Raw genomic sequence first — 19,806 nt, 5'->3', positions numbered from 1 at the left:
GTATAACAAAGAATTGTGGAAGCTGAACCTTCAGCCAAAATGTTTGCTCAAACTTTCCTTTGTTTCCGTTTTCGCTTTTTGTCTTAATTTGTTTCTTATTTTTTTATTTTACTTGTGACGATTATTCAGATTACTCGTGGGGAATAATGTAAGGTTTTACTAGAGTTTGAGCAAACATTTCCAAGGAAACTAATTGGTTTTTTTTAAAAAAACAAAAAAAAAAAAAAATTATTTAACAACTTCCAATCTTCCATAGTTCCATCTAAAAAGTGTCCATTTTTTTCCTTCAAAAATTTAGCCCCTTGACTCCTTGACTGTAACTTTAGCCTAAGTTTAGTCCCTATTTTAATGCATAACTCCTAGTTATACTTTACACTACCATATTTGTACCATTTTGACTTATTCTTCTCAATTGAGTTTGCTTAAATCAAACTTAGGTTTCCCCATGTAATTCGAGTGAGTAGCTTACTTATCAAAAGCTTTGTTGGTTATTGGTGTTTATTGAGTACATAATAATATGCGTTGCAAGTTAATACTCATTACAAGTATGAACAAATAGAGACAAAGTGTGATTGTGAGAAAGAGGGATAATTCAAGTGGTTAAAGCTTTTATCCCGATTTTCAGGGATTCTGGAATCAATTCTTATCACCCGTTTTTTGTGGCTCTTTAAACATAAGAATGTGCGACCGTGAAAGAGTAAGAAAACTGAATACATCATATGGCCTAAGTAAATACCAATAGAAAGTCTGGATTTGATTGAGTTAGCCCAATGGATCTTGAATATTGGATCCATTTTCCATTCTTCATATCTCTTGTTAGCTGCCACTATATGTGAAGACAAAGCAAAGCTTCAGCTCTCTTCCCTAACCCCTACTGTTGTCAAAATCCATTAGTAGAAAATACGTTTTAATCACCTAGCCCATTAGGGTTCTGCCTTCCAACCGAGTTAGTTTACATTCGCCCTTAAGCTACGGCTATTCCGTAGGAGAAATGACCAATTGACGTTCGCCACGTAAACAAGGTAGTAATAAAATTTATCAATGCACTGAGAGCACCAAGGTTGGAATGGTGTGACAAAAATTAAACAGTAATTGATAAATTCTATCCTTACCTTTCACATGTTAGCCACTCTTGAAAGTTACCAGTTTGCCAAAGCATCCTATTGCATCCAGTCAAAAACTTACCATCACAGTTCAACAACCCCAGGAAAAACAAGGTTCACCTTAAAATTTCCTCTGTTACAGGTTTATAGTGTATACCATTTGGAATATAAAATATAGTTGGAAAAACTAGAACACAATTAGCTATTGTTTGTACAGTCCCTCTACTAGACCATATTCTATTAAGATTGGAGCCAATAATAAAAGTTTAAATATCGATTCAAAAATTAATCGTGTTAGCATCGAATGTCATTCAATCAGCTAGACAGGTCACAAAATAGTCAAGCCACTTCTGTTGGTTCCCACGCACCCTCTGAACCTCAGAGCAAAGCAAAAAGAAAATCCAGGCAGCATATGTAGCGAAATCGTTCTTTCTAAATTCTACACTCTTCCCACTTCCCAGTTTAGACACCAACACAAGGCAGCATCCTACTACAAAATATCACTACTGAAGATAGGCAAAGATACTCTACATCAATTGAGTCAACCTAATGCTTCTAACAAACATTTACACATTATTTACCATCTTCCTTCTCATTGAAACTTGAGGCGATCAAGGCTCTCAGAAACAGTTCTCATCCTTGGCCTCAGCTCAGGGTCCAGCTCTGTGCAGTTTAGAGCCATATGAAATGTGGCCAACACCTGCTTCTTGGCATGAACTTCATGCAGCAGAGCTGGATCTATGATCTCTGATAAAGGTCTCTCTTCCCTAAATATCTTCCTCACAAAGCTTTCTAAGCCCTTTTCATCGTTGTCAGGCCCTGCACTTGGTAGCTGACCAGTTAATATTTCCATCAGTACAATCCCGAATGAGTAAACATCTGATTTTTGGGTGAGCTTTCCACCATTAGTTTGGACCTCTGGGGCTGAATAGGCAACCACAGATGGACCCAAGACCTTGGAACCAGTCAAGAAAGATTGGCTTAAACTGGGCCTTTTTAACGAAGGGTTTGTTGATTTTGAACGCCCACATTGGAGACGATTGATACCAAACCCAGAGATGTACGGATTAAGGTCCTCGTCAAGTAGGATTTTGGATGATTTAATGTTTCCATGAACATATTTTCTCGGGCTGCACTCATGAATATGCATCAAACCCCTTGCAGTGCCTTGTGCGATTTTCAGTCTTGAAGCCCATGATAAAGGTGACAAATCATTGGAGAATCCGCCTACAAAACCAAGTCACCAGCATAGAATTAGCAAATAGAAGCACACACAGCTTAGGTCATGGCATTGATAAGACTAGTGACACGCATGCATCGCGCCTGATTATGATTACAGAAAAATCTCCTTAAATATTAGATTGACACAGATAGAATCAAACATTGAAGATTGCTGTTCAGCTCAAGTGCAGAAAAAGTGAGGCAGCGGGTATGGGAAAACTGTTGCCAGAAAGCTCATGAACAGATATTGTAAAATACTTAAAATGAGCCATTTAAAGTGCCATTCAGACAAATGATCACATGATAATGCAGTAATGCAGTAGCATCACATATTTTAACAGTTAAATATGTGGCGGTACAGGTGGAATACAAGATCTATATGTTAGTGCAATAGATTATATAGTGTGTTATGTATGTGAAAGTAGAGAAACATGTATCAACAAGATAGCCACAGGGAAACAACACAAATCAGATGTTTGTTGGTAATCATCTATGTCACAAGATCTAATCAATGATTCCTATGTAATGTCAGAAAAATACATCCAAAGCAGTCACAATCTTTCAACTATATAAAAACCGGCCATTTTAATCAATTCTGCACAGAGATACATTAGCCCATTATCAACATGTAAGCAAGTAGCTGCTACTTTGAAAACAAAGGAAGACACTATCCAAAGCATGATCTGCAATTTACTCGGTATGTCTCACAAGCTGCAACACAGAAGAAAATAACTCATTCCACCCATTATTGTATGTCAGTACCCCTCTTCAAATGGCCAACCATGCTAGGAGATGGAATCCGTTGTACCCCTCTTGTCAACTCTACTCCTAAGGCCCAAACACTACTCTCCCACCCCACCACCCCCTCAGTTAAAAGGAAAGCCAGAGACTCAATATCACGCACTACATATAGCCTATGTTTACAATCACTGTACATAAAAGCACATGCTAGCTTGGCAGGTTACCAAGACCCTCCCCCAAACCATACATCAGGTTCCAAGCAAAAATCCCCATGTTACGTAGTTCACTAGTTCAAGACTCCCCATGCATGTTCATCCATTTAAATGAGAAAATGTAAAATCGTAGACCGAGTGGTGTGGCCTGTAGGGCTAGGAGGCAAAGTCTCCTAACTTTCAACTTTTGTGGTTTATTGCATATTTTTACAGTTTAAAAGTATGGTGCAGTACAAATAGCAACAAGGAAGGTGACAAACACAGTAATGTTTTTAAGGAGACAGTTATGATCTTATAAAGTTCTGGTTTTGAACCTTTGGCCACCTTCAATAATGGGACTATTGTCTCGAAGATATTTATTTTAAGTGTCCCCACCCTTGATAGGATGATTTTCCTTTGTTTTAGATTTGGAAAAGGCCATCAACCAGAAGGATAATATCACTATATAATTTATCCATATCAACATGAAACCATCCAACTCATTAAAATTGAACGAAATATCACTATCTTTTCCGAATCTTAAAGGTTGATTAGAAATTGGTTCATAGTCTCCTACCTTGTTATCTATCTTTCACAATGTGTCCACTGGTTTTGAATCTTATGTCTCAACTAGTCGAGCACTCAAACAGTAATTAGACTAATCACTGCTAAATCTTAACTATAATGGTATTGATAACTATTCTAGGCTAGTTCACTACTGTTATTGTTAATCAGAATACTTTGCCAGAATCAATTTTTAGCAACTCCAGCCTCACCATTTACTTTTAACTCAACTGATCGGTGGACTTACTCTGTACTGTACATGTCTTAAAATGCACACGGCAAAAAGTCTTTAAAAATTCCATAAATCAAATACAGATGATAGCAATTTTTGAAAAGGCACGCTAACTTGCTAAGGCATACAGAGACACGCAAAGCACAAAAAGGCACAGAAAGAAATAGCATTATTGTCACACATGCAACCAGATTTTACATAAATTTATCTACATAAAAGATGAACTTTCGAGTGCTTGGAGAGTGTCACATAGGCTTGCCATGTTATAAACTAAATTTTGAATTGAAAATAAATAGTTCTGTTTGAATACATATATAGTACTCCGTATTTAGAAAAAGGTAACATAAGAGTTTAACTTTCATGAGCCACCTAAGAATTTTTCAGTATGTAAATTGTCCAACTTTTGTTACTTGATTCGAAAATCAAATATTGTACAACTATTAAAAAGAGCTTGAAGTGCTGAATAATATCTATCTATCTATCTATCTATCTATCTATCATAAGCTTATAATTATTTAATTTTCTTTTAATTTAATGTATCATGAGTACTATATTTACTTGTATTTAGTAAGAAGTGACTATATTGTGGCAATGCTAGTACGAATAATACTATAGTCTATAGATGACATAGTAATTATCTAAAGACTTCAAGGAACAACATCACATAAATAAATAAAATTAAACAAAATCATTAAGTCTATAGCCCGTGCAATATACGAATTTATGGAAGCTAGTAATCCTAAATTTCAAGAAATGTGCCTCTTTTAAAGGACTCTTATCGCCTCCAAGAACCTTTTTTAAAAACACTAGATACTAGGTCTATGATTTAGTTCTTGAATTTCATATTACGTTTTCCAGGCAACAGTATGAGACTATGAGTAGTTTGTTAGACAAACACAACCTGGAAAGGCCTCCTATGAACTATTGTTAACCCTCTTCTGCTGCCACAATAATAACTTGACAAGTACATATTCAACCTCACAACTTACACCACTGCCAAATGCAACATCTTACTGTAATACCAAAATATTTTCTATTTCAACATCAGATTGATCATTATAATACTATCTAAACCCATGTCACCATGTTTTTACACATGAGCAGGCTCTTCCATTCATGTTAGAATTCATTTTACGAGGTAAATCATTCCATTAAAATATTAAATGCGCTACTTTCAAATCTTAATTCGTGTTAAATGATACCTCAACAACTTACATCCTTGTCTTCAAACATAAACAAATAATTTCACCAATCTATATTAAACTAAGAAACAAAGTACTCTAAGAATTTGAATTTTAAACTAGATAGCATTAATTAACACAATAACAATAATGAAAGAGATATTATACCATGCAATGCAGTGTGCAAGCTGCCATTCTGAATGAAATCAGACACCAAGAGCTTCTCATCTTGTGCATAATAATATGCCCTGAACCTTACTATATTTGGATGTTGAACTTTACTTATAGCCTCCACCTCGGCCTCAAAATCCCGAAGCCGCCACGTGACATCATCGGCCTCGCTTAACCTCCTGACGGCAACAACCGTAGGGGGGACCACACCCGATCCTTTACCGCCACCGACCACCACTTTGTACACTATCCCACTCCTACTCTTCCCCACTACATAAGCTGATGCCCTCAACAAATCCTCTAATTCCAACCCAAACCCCTCCTCATCCACCACCACGAATTTACCATTTTGCCCTTCGTCATCATCCTCCTCCCCCATCACCACCCTCACGTGACTCACCATCTCCCCTTTCCCCATCTTCTCCTCACTGGAATTCCCCATTTTACCCTCCCTCGCCCTCAAATTCTTCCTCACAACAAACAAAAAGACCAAAATACCCCCAGCAATCAAAACCGCAAAAACCCCTAAAATCAACGAAATTGAAATCGTCTTCTTCCCCCCATTTTCTGCATTCTCCACATTACCCGAATTAGGGTTTCTCGGATCACCCGGATTTTCCGGGTTTCCGGGAATCACATTAGGGTTTTGCGCTTCAGGGCACGGCGAACTCAACGGAAACCCACACAAATTAGGGTTTCCAGCAAACGCAGTGGGCCCCTGATTTAGCAACGACCCCACCTGAGGAATTTTTCCGGTGAGACTATTATGCCGGAGATCCAAGCTAACCATCACCGGAAACCTTCCAAAACTCGCCGGAACTTCGCCGGAAAACTGATTATACGACAAATTCAGCGTCCCTTCTAGAAGCGTCAACTCACTGAGCCCACTAGGAAGCGACCCATTGAGAAAATTTGACGAAAGGTCCAAGAATCGGAGGCCCGTAAGAGACTCGATTTGGGCCGGAATCGGGCCGGAGAGTGAGTTATGAGAGAGGTCAAGGGAAGTGAGAGAAGTAGCATTGAAGAGACGAGGTGGGATAGTACTGGAGAAGTTGTTGTAGGAGAGAGAAAGACGACGAAGAGAGAGAATGGCGCCGAGTTCAGAAGGGAGATATCCAGTTAACGCTTTGTTGGAGAGAGTGACGTCAGTGACTCGGTCGCCATTGCAGCGGACTCCGACCCAGTGACATGGGTCCGGGTCGGATTCGGACCAGGAGGAGAGGGAGCGAGTTGGGTCGGAAGTAATGGCGGATTTGAGTGCGAGGAGGGAGAGACCGTCGGAGTTGAGGGAAGAGGAGAGAGAAAACGAGAGGTTAAAGAGGAGAAAAAGGGTGAAAAATGTGGGGGTATTCATGGCTGAAAATGGAGGTTTTTGGGGATCAAAAATGGCGGAAGAAGAAGAAAGCAACGAGGTGTTGCAGGAGCAGAGGAAGAAGAAGGGGGAGTTGCAGAGGAGTGAAGGAGGAGAAGAGGCCAAAGAATTGGACGAAAGAGAAGCATTACTAGGATTTGAATTGAAAGGTGTTTAAAGTGTGGAGATTGTTGTTGGTATCGATGTTGTGTTTAGGTGGTGTTTGTTGTGGAGTGTTGGTTTCGAGAAGAGGGGCCATTATATTGTGTACTAATATTGCATATAGCACATGTTTGAGCGTATGCTTCTTTTTTGAATTTCTCTTCCTACCAAGTGGAGGGAGACTTATGCCTTAATGGAGTTATGGGTGTGTTTGACTATTTGGTCCAAAATACTTCTTCATTAAACTATACGGAGTATGGAGGATTTAACTTTTGCTCTATTCATGAGAGTCAAGTGGTTAGAGACTTAGAGCTCTCCTCTCGAATGGTTCTAAGAGATTTTGGGATCGATTATCACCTGCTCTTATGGCTCTTTAAAGTTTAAACACACACACAAAAAAAAAAAAAAAAAATTGCTCTGTTTATTATATGGATTAAGAAGAATGGAGTAGTTTATTTATTTTCGAACATTGTTTTTAGTCTGATCTTATGAATAAGGTTGCAAATGACTATCCAACTGAGCTGAGTTTTGATCTTTTGAGCTTAGCTTGTAAAGAATTTTAGTGTTTAAGATATCTCAAATAGATATGAGTTTTTAAACATCTTGTTCCAGGTTGACTTGTTTAGCTAAAGTTTGATTTATTCAAGCTTTGTTCACAAATACGCTTTTTGCATTTAAAGTTTAAGGTTTAGCATAAATGAGCTTCAATTGGGCTTAATAAATTGATTTCTTTCAATTTTTAATGCATTCACTTATTAAACTTCGTATATGAAATGTTTTTCCAATTTTCAGTGCATGCATGTGATGTTATAATGTCAAGCCTGTTCACTTCAGCTTAATTACAATTCAGTTTAGTTCAGTTCAACTCTTAATTTTCTTCTCTCATAAAATATTCATTTTTGCTCACCTCATTTCAGTTCAGTAAATGTGAACATGCCCGTAATATATAATACTAATGAGTTTTATATACATGCACATATGTACTTCTAATCATTAGATTTTTCGAGCTTGAACGAGTTTTGACTGAAATGTGAGCAAGACTATGGGCTTGATAGATGATTTAACTTAGTCTTTCTAATTAAATTGAGTTGTTACTAAGGAAATTAATGTAGCATATTGTTCTTTTATTTTGAAAGATGTAGCATATCGTTCTAGTCATATATAACTAAGGGCTTGTTCTGATTGACTGAACTGAGTTGAACTGAACTGAATTGAATTTATTGGAGCTGAATTGAACTGAACTGAACTAAATTGAATATTTTATGAAAGAAGAAAATTAAGAACTAAACTGAATTGAATTAAAAATAAGCTAAAGAGAACAGGCCCTAAGAGTCTCACTAGTCATATATTGTTCTAGTTTATACTTTAAGATATTAATTCAGAAAAAGGAAAATAATTTGAATTAGAAGACTTCTTTTCTATAATTATGAAATTGTAAAACATTAATGTCATTAAACCTTGATGATGAGGCTTATGAGGATATGGCTAATACTCTAATAGATCGCTCTGTTGCCTTTTTACTACACTTTCGCTTGAATATGTTTAATTTCGTTTTTCATCCCAGTTTTGTACTCTGTATCTTATCTTTATGATTTTCTCATTACAACTACTAAGCACTAAGTCTAACAGGTCGAGTTACGTAAATCCTTGCATTTCTTGTTTATTTCAATTATCAATTTTTGATTATATGTTATATCGTTGATTAGTTAAACATAAGTCAAATACAACACCACCTAATTCATAACATCATTATCATACAATCAAGATTTTAAAAAACAAAAATTGTTTAAGTGAGACAAATCACTTCCTACTTGTATTTCCTAATGCATGGGGTTGGGACAATTTAAATTTGTTTGGATCTAAAATTAACAATTTGAATTGAATAAACAAATTTGTCACCAATATAGGTCCAAAGTCTCCAAACAAGTGATGATAGCGTCAACTCCTTTTCTAGAATAGTGGCCTTATTAGGGAAAAAGCTGTCAAGATCAAATAAATGAAGGAGTATAGACATGTGAGTGTGAGTCGTCTTTTCCAGGTTCCACCTAAATCAACTTTTTGCTAAACTCAACGCACCAAAAAGTAGAGATTATTGTGTCTCTTTGGCTGTTTGCCCTTTATGGTTAACTTCTACTCACGGATCATAAACGGTCTACTCCCTATAATTGGTACCACTAATTTTATCTCTAATCTCTATTGACAACAAAAGGAATCCTATAAACCAAAATGAGTAGATAAAATTTCAATGATTAAATCACTTCTAGTTGAACATAATAATGTTCCAAAAGGTCATTTTGCATAGTTACAGACACAGTGATTTTACTAAACATATGATTATCAAAAGTCAAATAACCAACATTAACAGTCGGTCAAACTAAGTCTAACAATCAACAGTCGATTGTCAAACAAGGTCAATTGTAGCTATTTTACTGCTTGTATATGCTACAATAACTTTGAAATTAACTCGATGCAAATTTCAAAATGTAAACTTTCATAATCACTTACCAAAAAAATTAATAACAAAACCATGGGGACTGGGGAGTCTCATGAAGTTCTTCTCTTGTCAAAAAGATCTTATAAAGTAAGAATACCCCACATTAGAATTGGCGAGGACATGAGTGAGTTTAAATATGATGGCGGGGGTCATATACTAATTGATTAGAGAATACTATACACAACATTTTCTATCACTACAATGATAAATAGGCAGACAAATGGTGGTTATGACATGTTGTGGAAATGTGGAATGATCTGATGTGACTAAAAAACCACTATTGCCATTTTAGGGTGTTCAAACTTCAAAGTAGTGATCATACTTTTAGAATGATTCTGAATCACGTAAAAATACTACAGTACATTGACATAAGCACATAACATACGAAGTAGATGTGAAAATTTAAATAGTGAAGGATAGTTGTAATATTAGAAGATTTCGATCTTAATTCCTTAAAAATGAATTCTTAATAACAGAGAAGAACGAAGTATACAGAGACGGTGGAGCAATTTGCAGCTAGAATATCAGGTGTTCATTTAAAATAAGACTTAGAAACTTGGAAATCATAGCAAACCACTCCCAACTTCAATAAAAACCTAATTGCCCAATACAACTCTTAATAAAGTGAAAATTAATAATGTGACAATCATTAAGGGACAGAGTACGACATCATACTCCACTTCATAATGGTTATGCTTTGAACTATTTACAACCGCCAAAGGCTAAAGCAACTTTATCAACGAGAAAAACAAGTTAAAGTCTAAAACTTCAAATTTTAGAATCAACCTTAGGCTAAGTGCCTTAAATAATACTAAATGATCTTGAGACACCACAAACACCATGATTGTAATTGATGCAACAAAGCACATTGACTCAGACTTTATAGTGGTAAAAAACTAAAATACGAGTAAAAATAAAAACCAGAATTTTTACAGTAACCACGGAAATGATTTAGACTCCAAATTCTATTCTCAATATTCATATAGTACTCTGTAGTCGAAAGTAGTTGAAACAAAGGAAGAATATATGAATATATCTCACCAGTGACCAGTGCTTGGAGATTATAACTACCCATCTTAAGCTCCATATGCTACATCACCAGCAAGTCAATACAGGAAATCTTTAGTTAATCTAAGTGGCTCCACGACAGACAGACAAATAATTCCATCTTGTCTGTGGTCTTGCAATTGGCAGCTTCAGTAGTCATCGATAGAAAAGAAGCTACAACCTAGATTTGGTACCTTTCTTTCCAGGTATTAGTAATGCATCATAATGACCATAACCATGATATAGAACTTGTATTGGGTTGTCTTTGCCATATTCCTGGCCATACTCAGCAATGGGTATCAGTCCGTTATATTTGTCATCACGCATATAAACTGTAATAGGCATCCTGCGGTAGATAAATCTAAGGGTTAAAGTCCTTAATGCACTGATTTGCAGCAAAGAATGATTATATTACACAGAAAAACATTAAAGCAACACTCTCCATCAATATCACAATAAGAATCATACCTTAACACATGGGAGAGCATAAGCAACTCAGGCTCACCTCCCCATACATGTTGCTTCCTTATTTGTGAAACATAAGTGTCAAAATCACCTTCAATAAACCTGTTGTCATCATGATACCATTAAGAACTTTCACTTTGGCCAGAACCTTAGTTCGTAAACAAAGAATAACAACTTTGAAAAATCCAAGTGATTATTATGCAAAATGGCAAGTAAAGAGGGAAAAAACATGAAGTAATAGTGTAATACAGAACAACAGAAGAATCTCCTATGCATTTTTCTTTAACCAACTACTATGTATAATATTATTCTGGCAAGTGTGTATATATATATATAAATACAGCTACATCAACTTTTTCTCCTTCGACACTTACAAAAGACCTCCACCCAGGGCAAAGTTACTTTTATTCTTGGAGTTGGAATGGAGGGAGAGGATACCAATACATTACCCCTGGGTAAACAGAGAAGTTTCTAAGTAGACTTCAATTGTTTCACTTCATTATGGTACAAAGCAAAAGAACACATATACTAGTGTACCATTGATGAATAACATTTTCATAAAATTTAAGCAATTCCGTTGATTAATTAAGCACCGATCTACTGACAACTACAGCACAATTAGCCTAATGAGGCTACAATCAATCACCTAGAGTAAGTAACAAGAAAATGAAGTTGGCTACTAGAAATTTGAATTCTTGTATTTTTAGCTCCTTTGGGCCCCATTACCCTAGACAATCTACCAGAATGACCAGAAACAGAGGAACTACAGAAGAGGAACTGCCCCTTACTCTGAGATAAATGGGGATGATAAAGAATGCTTACCACTCAGTTTCTTGTCGCCTTCTAATAAATTCATCTGCAACCTGAAACCATCATGTTATTCACATATGAGCAATTTCATGTTTGATTATGCTACATTGCTACCAGGACATGATATTGGCTGAGCTAAAGCAAGATTCTGGTGTCATGTATGAACATGCATTCTAAGTGTTAAATCATTTATGATATCTAAAGTCATAGCAAAAGAGAGGTTAGCCATGGTAAACTAAACTCAACTGAGGCAATTTCGTATCTTAGAGATCAAATAGAAATATAAGATTTAAAAAAATGAAACTACATCATTACAATCACTCGTGGGTGGCAGACATCATTCAGAAAATAATATGGAGCCTTTTGAGATGTAAAGAATCAACACAAATTTTGATTCTACCACATGTACATGTGTATTTATCTGGAATTGTAGCCTGAGGGTTCAAGGATTTGCAAGAAGTATAATTGGAAATTTGAAATAACAGTCTAGGTGAGGTTATCTTCAATAATGTAAAATGTTATAAACACTGATGATTTTTTTTCAGTTTAATCCTGTTAAATAGAAACTAAATACATAGACAGTTGGTCATGACTCATGAATCTCCATACTCATAGACTGACGTACCATAGTCCGCAACTCGTCAGCTAATTGTTTCTGAAGGCCTTCATTTGGAGCAGGTTTGCCACGCCTTAAACAAGCCCCATGAGCAACAGAACGAAATAAACATCTTCCATCTCCAGGTATTCCTGCACCACAAGCAGTGAATAATCATGGTGGCCATGCTAAAGAAATATTCCAGCACAAAGCATATAAATACTCTCCATGTCTGTTATGGAGTTCAAGTTACAACCTTGACCATTAATTATTTACTTTTACATATTCATAAAGATGATTAAACTCTTACAAAAATAGATTTTGAAGAAATATCCAATATTGATTTTCCCCCTTTGTAACACAATGTATTATTTTAAAATAGAAGCAATATAATTAGTAAGCTTTGCCAAAAATGGGACATATTATAAACATTGTAGAACAGAGGTTGAACAAAGCAATGATTAGAATGGGAGAGAGGTATAAATCTTCTCCATCACAAACAGCACACAGAATAGTCATTTTCCAACTTATATCAGCTATCAAATAAAAGTTTCAGGAAGACATACATGTCTCTTTACAGTCTGCGTTAAAGCTATCAAACTACTCTCCCCATCCTATAAAATTAACAAAACTTTCTTTTATTACTTGCCACAAAATGCATATGAATAATAATTGTAAATGTGGGTAGACTAAATATTAGATGCTTCTTTGATATCTTTTATGCCTGCAAAGTTTTACCAAGTTCAAGAATTTTAGGAAGTATTAGAGGATCTGGTGTTTGCAATTAGATATAATTGAAACAGAAGTAAGTCATCATATACTGTCATACCTATGACAGAGTAATCGGTGTGCACTTTCTTTCCATGGGAAACATGATCAGTTGATGGATTTGTGCATTCCTTTTTGTCTCCTGTTTCCTCTGAAGCTTCAGCATGCACTGGATTTGAAGCTGAATAACAAACTAGTAATCCAGAGATCAAACCGACACCACCAAATCCCTTTGACCAAGAAAATGGTCCAACTTTTAATTTGAAATCAGACAGCAGTCTTCTTTTTGGCACAAAAATGTTTACACTAGCATCTTGAGGCCAGGATGAGAAACCAATTGATGTCTCTTGAGAATTTCTAGCATTTGCTGAACTTCTAGCCGTTAATAAAGGACATGATCCCTTCTTACTGGATACACCAGATTTGCACTGAATCCATTGAAAAACACGGAAGCTACAATTGGAAAACCATAATGACTGTCTGGAGACAAAAATTCGAGAATATCTTATTCTGGAGATTCCTTGTTTCAAAATGAGACAGCATGAACTGGATGCAGTGGGGGATCCCATATTATGAACATGGCCTCTCATCTGCTTTTGAAAACACCCACTAATAGGAAGCACATTTTTGGTGCACGTCTTGATAGGAGAGCAAACTATCATCATTCTAAGGCCTTGCTAATTCTCCTCAAGTTTACGTATTCCAGAGCAACTTTAAGTACTTAACACCAGAAACACCGCATAATGAATGCCACCTGACCATCAGCATAAAATAGCTCATGAGATGAAAGTGTAACTATTTTTACCCCTGAGTACTTATCTTCTCATTTCACCCTCTGAAAAAAAATTGAATTTATAATTTAAGTCAGGTGATAATGACCTAACCAACTCAGTAAGCCTTCATATACAAATCATGACTTGATGCAGCTTCTATGAGGACTTTGTTAGAATGTAAAATCAACATTAGGTTCAGAAAACTAGAATTTTAGAGCTAACTGAACACTAAACCAGACAACAAGCTGAATATACAATAGTTTTCAGCACACAGTTTTAAAAAGGCCGACATGCCGATTGCACAGGACATACATAGTATCCAAAATACTAAATGCAACTATCATTTAAAGTTGAAGAAGAAAACTAAATCTGAGGAAGACAATAAGACAGTGTATCACACAAATCTGTGAAAGGTCATTAATAAGAAATAGGAACAGCAACCATTCATGCTACACAATTCACTCAATGAGGGGAAAACCGGAAAAGAGAGTGTAGCTAAGAATTGTACTCTGCATTGCCTTGATCAATGTAGTAAAGAACTATTTCAGATATGGAATAAACTTGCTAAATCTACCAGCAGCAAAATTGTTAATATCTAATGATTCTATTCTAATCATCTGAAGAATAGGCACTTTCCTCAAAGTGTGAAACACATATCTAGTATCAATTACTCCGTATTTATGCTATTGATGACTACGAGTATGTCAATTATCTTAATTGGTAAATATCTAGGTGGGAGGTGACCAAAATCATGTCTAGTCACCGCCCTTTGTGGCTCGCTCAACAACAAAAAAAAAGAAATTAAATACGACTAATGCCAGTTATCATTTCTATGGTGTCACAAATGTTCCATGTTTACATAACTATCAAACTTCTCGTGTTTCCTTAGGCCCTGTTTGGCAATTAGCCCTTTTTGCTCCAAAAAGCTCCTAACCAAACACCCCCTTAAACTTGTTATAGAAATCCTAACATTTCTAAGCTGAAAATTTATCTTAAGCTGAAAATTTATCTTAGAATATGGTAAACTACATAATTTAAACAAGACATTGATGCAGAAAAGTCGAAAACCCCTTTGATTTGAATCAAATATAAGTTTTAAGATCAATATATAAATGACAGACAACACGAATTCAAATTCAATTGAACAAACAAAATAAAGCTATGTAAATCATTTTTAAAAATTGACAAAATATTCTAAATTCAATTGAACAAATAGGGAAGATAAAACTAAAAGGGCTAAATTAATAATTATAGATACAAATATACAATCAATTAGATTCCAAAAACAAGATAATGAATAACGCTAAATATATTAGGAAAAAAAAAAAATTAAATTAAAGCTTACAGGAGGAGATTAAATTCAAATAAAACATGAATTTCGCTACATTGGAGTCGTCAAATTGAATGAAATTGTTTTTAAATTTTCAATTTAGGAGATTAAGCCATGAAAGTTCTAGAAAGTAATATAGAATAATGTAAATGTAGCACCGGAAATAAAGAAATGGGAGAAAGGGAGGCAAGGAATACCTGGGTATCTTTGCAGAAAGAAGAAGATTTCAGAGGTAGCTTGATGAGGTCATCATCAATGGCGGATTGCTGAGCAAGTAATTGATTGTTGAATGTGTCGCACGAATGAAGGTGATTATTGGAGAAGGTGCCAGAGGTTGGATGGTTTTTGATGTTATCAACACACCATTAAGTATTCAACCCACCTAAACTATTCACCGCCTTTACTATACGGTGGAATAGACCGTTAGGACTTGCAATGAAATATATATATATATACGTGGGAGGGATCCGGTAAGAACCCCTCCTTATATAAGAACCCTTTCTTATATAAGAATTCTTTCTTATATTCTAAACTTTTTCCTATGTTCTAAATTTTTTTTCTACTTATGTTTCAAAATTTTTCCAATGTTCTAAGTTGTTTTTTAGATTATGTTCTAAATTATATTTTTTGGCTTATATTCTAAATTTTTTTCTATGTTCTAAATTTTTTTTTCACTTTATGTTCTAAAGTTTTTCCTATATTCTAAATTTTTTCTACTTATGTTCCAGATTATTTTTAATGTTCTAAATTGTTTTTTAGATTATGTTCTAAATTTGTTCCTATGTTCTAAATTATTTTTTCAACTTATGTTTAAATTTTTTTCCTATGTTCTAAATTATTTTTTCAGATTATGTAATTAATTTTTACCTATGCTTTGATTATTTTTTTCAACTTATGTTCTAAATTATTTTTCTTATGTTCTAACTTTTTTGGATGCTTATGTTCTAAATTTTAGCTATCTTCTAAATTATTTTTCTTATGTTCTAAAATTTTCTGTTTATGTTCTAAATTTTTTCACCTTATGTTCTAAATTTTTTCTATTAAGTGTAATAGTGGGTACTCAACTTTGCCAAAAGTTGCAAATAAGGGACTCAACTTTCAAAAGTGGCAATTTGGGTACTTAACTTTGGGAGAGTACTAATCGGAGGGAATATTCCGGCAAGTGACCTGTTGTAACCGGTTTTAATTTTTGCTTATACTTCACTGAGTTCACTCCTTTTATCATTCATAATTCCCCACACAATTCATCACTAAATCCTTGTCAAAATTCTCCAAAACTTCACTTAAATCACCTCGCAAATACCAAAGATACCCAGCAAAATTACTCCTAATAGTCCTAATTACAGTATGAGCATTTCGCCCAAGGTGAAAACTGTGTGATTTTGACGAAAATCTAGTCTCAAATACAAGTTCAAGAATCAACAACAAATCCTCCATAACAACACGGTCTTGAAACGGTAGGTAACAAGAACTCAACAGCTTCTTCAACATTGATTTAGAGGTAATTTCAGTAATGGGTTTTTCAATTGGAAGATGATGCAATGTCTACGAGTGAGTAGCGCTGGAGTTAGTGATGCTTAACAGAACACTGGTATGCTAAAACCCGGATATCAAATTTGTAAAGAAAGCATGTAAGATTAGATAAAGGCTGGAGTTAAGAAGAATTTTACCCAAAATTCTGAGCAAATTTGGTAAATTTGGCAAAAAAGAATAACCCACAATTAATTTGAACTAATCCTTGAATTCAACATAACTTGTGGTATTTTTTTTTAAATAAATGTGGTAAATTTTGCATTCAAGAATTAGTTATTTTGTAAAGCTAAAAAATATTAATCTGAACTAATCCTTGTCATTATAATCTGAACTAATTCTTGAAATTGTAATTTCTCATACTTGTAGTTTGTTTTGATAGTATACCGAATTTTTTGGATCATATAAGTCAACTTTTCATTAAAATCCTTTGTATAAAATAAATCTGATCTACCACAACTTCATCTTAGACTTAAAGGTATTTGAAAAAAAAAGGAGAGAATTAGATTTTTTTTTATATATTTTTATTACAGCTAATAAAAAATTAGTTTTTAAATTGCTTGTATAACCTGCTACAACAGGTAAAACAAGTTGAGTACAAAGTTTAGTACTCAATCTGCAACAAGTGAAAGATGAGTACTCAATCTGCAACAAATAGCAAAGTTTAGTACCTAGTATTATACTTCAATACGAAATTCTCAAAATTACAGAATTACCATTACTAAAGGATCATTTTAGATGGTTAGATCAAAACTAATAAAAAGGCTGGGATTGGTTCTTATATAAGATTGAGTTCTTATATAAGATTGAGTTCTTATATAGAGGAGGGTTCTTACATGAGCCTTCCTCTCTATATATATATATATATATATATATATTTTTTTTTTTTTTTTTTGGGGCCTAGCCTCTCATAAGCACAAAAAAAAAAAAAAAAAAAAAAAAACTCCGTATATATTTTTTATTATTTAAAATAGTTTTAAGTTTGGAATTTTATCATAATATTGTTACATTTAGTTCTCTTGTTTAAAGCCCTGAGAACGCTCATTAGCTTTAATAAACTTGTATTTTTTATTACTTAAAAAGGGAATACAAGCTTCTAGTAAACAGATGAAGGGAGTAGTAGAAATCATGTACAGAGTAATTGCCAAATAAAGATATGTTAACGATAAGAGCATAGCAGACTAGAATTATGTACAAGGATACCATGCGGTGTGAATCTTTCAAAAATACACCATGGAAAAGAGTAATACACGAAGGTAAAACATCATATTTTTTTACTGTATTTTTTTTTATATCCAAAATTTAGTTGCTCATCTTGAATGATTTCCCAAGCTATTGGATGAATAAAATTTAGGAAAAATCTCATTAGTAATCTTAAAACACAAAATCGTTGTTTTTTTTTTTTTTTTTTTTTTTTTTGACGGGGTGAGAAATAATATGGTGTCCATATAAAATGTCAAAAACATTCTTTGTCGAAGTTAATGTTTTTTTAAATACATCCAGAAATAGGTAGAGAGTAAAAAAAAATTGTTTAAAAAAAAAAAAAGGTACAAAGTAAAATTTCAATGTAAAAGTTTTGTGTAGAACGGACTCACGTGAGTCCGGTCATACAAACAGAAAAAAAAATTGAGGAAAAAAAAAATCTTAATGGTCAGAAATTAGATAATAATAATAATCATATATTAGATTATAATGGTCAGAAATTAGATTATTATGGTCAGAGATTAGATTATAAATGTCAGATACTATATTATAATTGTCAAAAAATAGGTTAAATATATCAGAAAATAGATTATAATGGTCATATATTAAACCCATCATTTCTTCCTCTCTTTCTCTCTCCTCAACAACCCACCATCTCTCCCCTCTTTTTCTGCAACTCATATTTTCTCTCTCCTCCATAAAAATGGCGAGACCACAATTTGCACCACCAACGTCTGGCTTCTCAATTTTTCGATGGTCCTCTGGTGGACCACAACCGTAGTCCTAGGAATCACCGCAGTGGCGGCGGCTTCGCTGGTACTCGCCGCGGGTTCGAAAGCCATCCTCGGCAATTACCCCTTGTTTGGTTCTTCACATTTGGCTTTACAACTACCTTTTTCTTCCTCTATTAATCCAACAATCCCAATTCAGAAAAAGTACATAAACAACAAAAAAAAAAAAAAAAACACAATTAATTTAGGGTAGTATTAATAGGTGAGAAATTCTTACATGACGAAATCGACCCATTGTAATTCTTGAGTTTTCTTAACAATTAATTGTTTTCCTGTAACAAAATAAGCAAATTTTAGCAACAATTTAGTCAATTAATTAAGAATATTATTATTAGGTATTAGCATATTACTGTCATGTATTAGAATATTATTCTGAGATATTAAAATATTAGTGTCATGTATAAGAATATTATTGTCAGGTATTAAAATATTACTGTTATGTATTAGAATATTATTGTTAGATATTATAATATTAGTGTCATGTATAAGAATATTATTGTCATGCATAAGAATATACTGTCATGTATTAGAATATTATTGTCAGATATTAAAATATTAGTGTCATGTATAAGAATATTATTGTCAGGTATTAGAATAATACTGTCATGTATTTGGTGTTGCGGGCCTCGCAATCGGGTTTAATTAGCCTGCGTCTTTTTGTTGGACTTTTGCTATTAAGCCCGGTCTCACACACACACAAAACCTTTTGAATTTTAATAAATTTAAAAAAAAAAAAAAAAAAAAAAAAAAAAAAGAGCTCACTATTGATACTTTAGGATGTTCGCATACGTTACTCAAGGATAAAGACTTTGATCAACCTCAAGTCCTCAACCATCACAGTTTTTTGGTTCCTTGTTACAAGATAGACACCTAAAAGTACGGGAAAGAGTAAGGGTACTCCGACCTTCAAGCAAATACCCAAGAAAATTAAATGGCTTTATCCAAACTTGGGTGCCTTAGCTAGCATTGTAGTGTATTGCTGTAATAATAATAATCAAGAATATTTGTTACATAAATTATTGTTTATGTGAATTACGTACAACTCTGTAAACAATTGTTGTACATATATATATCATTCATGGC

General features: G+C 34.2%; 2 protein-coding genes across 2 annotated transcripts; both read right to left on the bottom strand.

Annotated features, from left to right (window-relative positions):
- Positions 1-1,348: 1,348 nt before the first annotated feature.
- LOC145608673 (receptor protein kinase-like protein ZAR1) lies at positions 1,349-6,929 on the bottom strand. The gene is made up of 2 exons (XM_081664279.1): positions 5,402-6,929; positions 1,349-2,330 (listed from the first exon to the last, which is right to left on the bottom strand). The coding sequence occupies exons 1-2, from the start codon at positions 6,756-6,758 to the stop codon at positions 1,696-1,698; spliced, it is 1,992 nt and encodes a 663-aa protein (XP_081520405.1). The 5' UTR covers positions 6,759-6,929; the 3' UTR covers positions 1,349-1,695.
- Positions 6,930-10,008: 3,079 nt separating this feature from the next.
- LOC145608365 (OVARIAN TUMOR DOMAIN-containing deubiquitinating enzyme 4-like) lies at positions 10,009-15,591 on the bottom strand. The gene is made up of 6 exons (XM_081663975.1): positions 15,397-15,591; positions 13,158-13,850; positions 12,359-12,480; positions 11,746-11,786; positions 10,927-11,025; positions 10,009-10,804 (listed from the first exon to the last, which is right to left on the bottom strand). Exons 2-6 carry the CDS (start codon positions 13,759-13,761, stop codon positions 10,633-10,635), a joined length of 1,038 nt encoding a protein of 345 aa, XP_081520101.1. The 5' UTR covers positions 13,762-13,850; positions 15,397-15,591; the 3' UTR covers positions 10,009-10,632.
- Positions 15,592-19,806: the final 4,215 nt, after the last annotated feature.

This window comes from Chenopodium album, chromosome 23, assembly GCF_948465745.1.
Source record: "Chenopodium album chromosome 23, dcCheAlbu1.1, whole genome shotgun sequence".
NCBI lineage: Eukaryota > Viridiplantae > Streptophyta > Magnoliopsida > Caryophyllales > Amaranthaceae > Chenopodium > Chenopodium album.
Note: the sequence above shows the minus strand (reverse complement) of the source record. Positions and strands in the feature narration are given on the sequence as shown.

Coding starts and splice junctions, on each gene's coding strand:
- LOC145608365 (XM_081663975.1), bottom strand. CDS start 13,761: ATGATGATAGTTTGCTCTCCTATCAAGACGTGCACCAAAAATGTGCTT. Junction 11,787..12,358: donor CTGACGAGTTGCGGACTATG/GTACGTCAGTCT, acceptor TGATGGTTTCAG/GTTGCAGATGAATTTATTAG. Junction 10,805..10,926: donor ATGCTCTCCCATGTGTTAAG/GTATGATTCTTA, acceptor TATCTACCGCAG/GATGCCTATTACAGTTTATA.
- LOC145608673 (XM_081664279.1), bottom strand. CDS start 6,758: ATGAATACCCCCACATTTTTCACCCTTTTTCTCCTCTTTAACCTCTCG. Junction 2,331..5,401: donor CTTGCACACTGCATTGCATG/GTATAATATCTC, acceptor TTGGTTTTGTAG/GCGGATTCTCCAATGATTTG.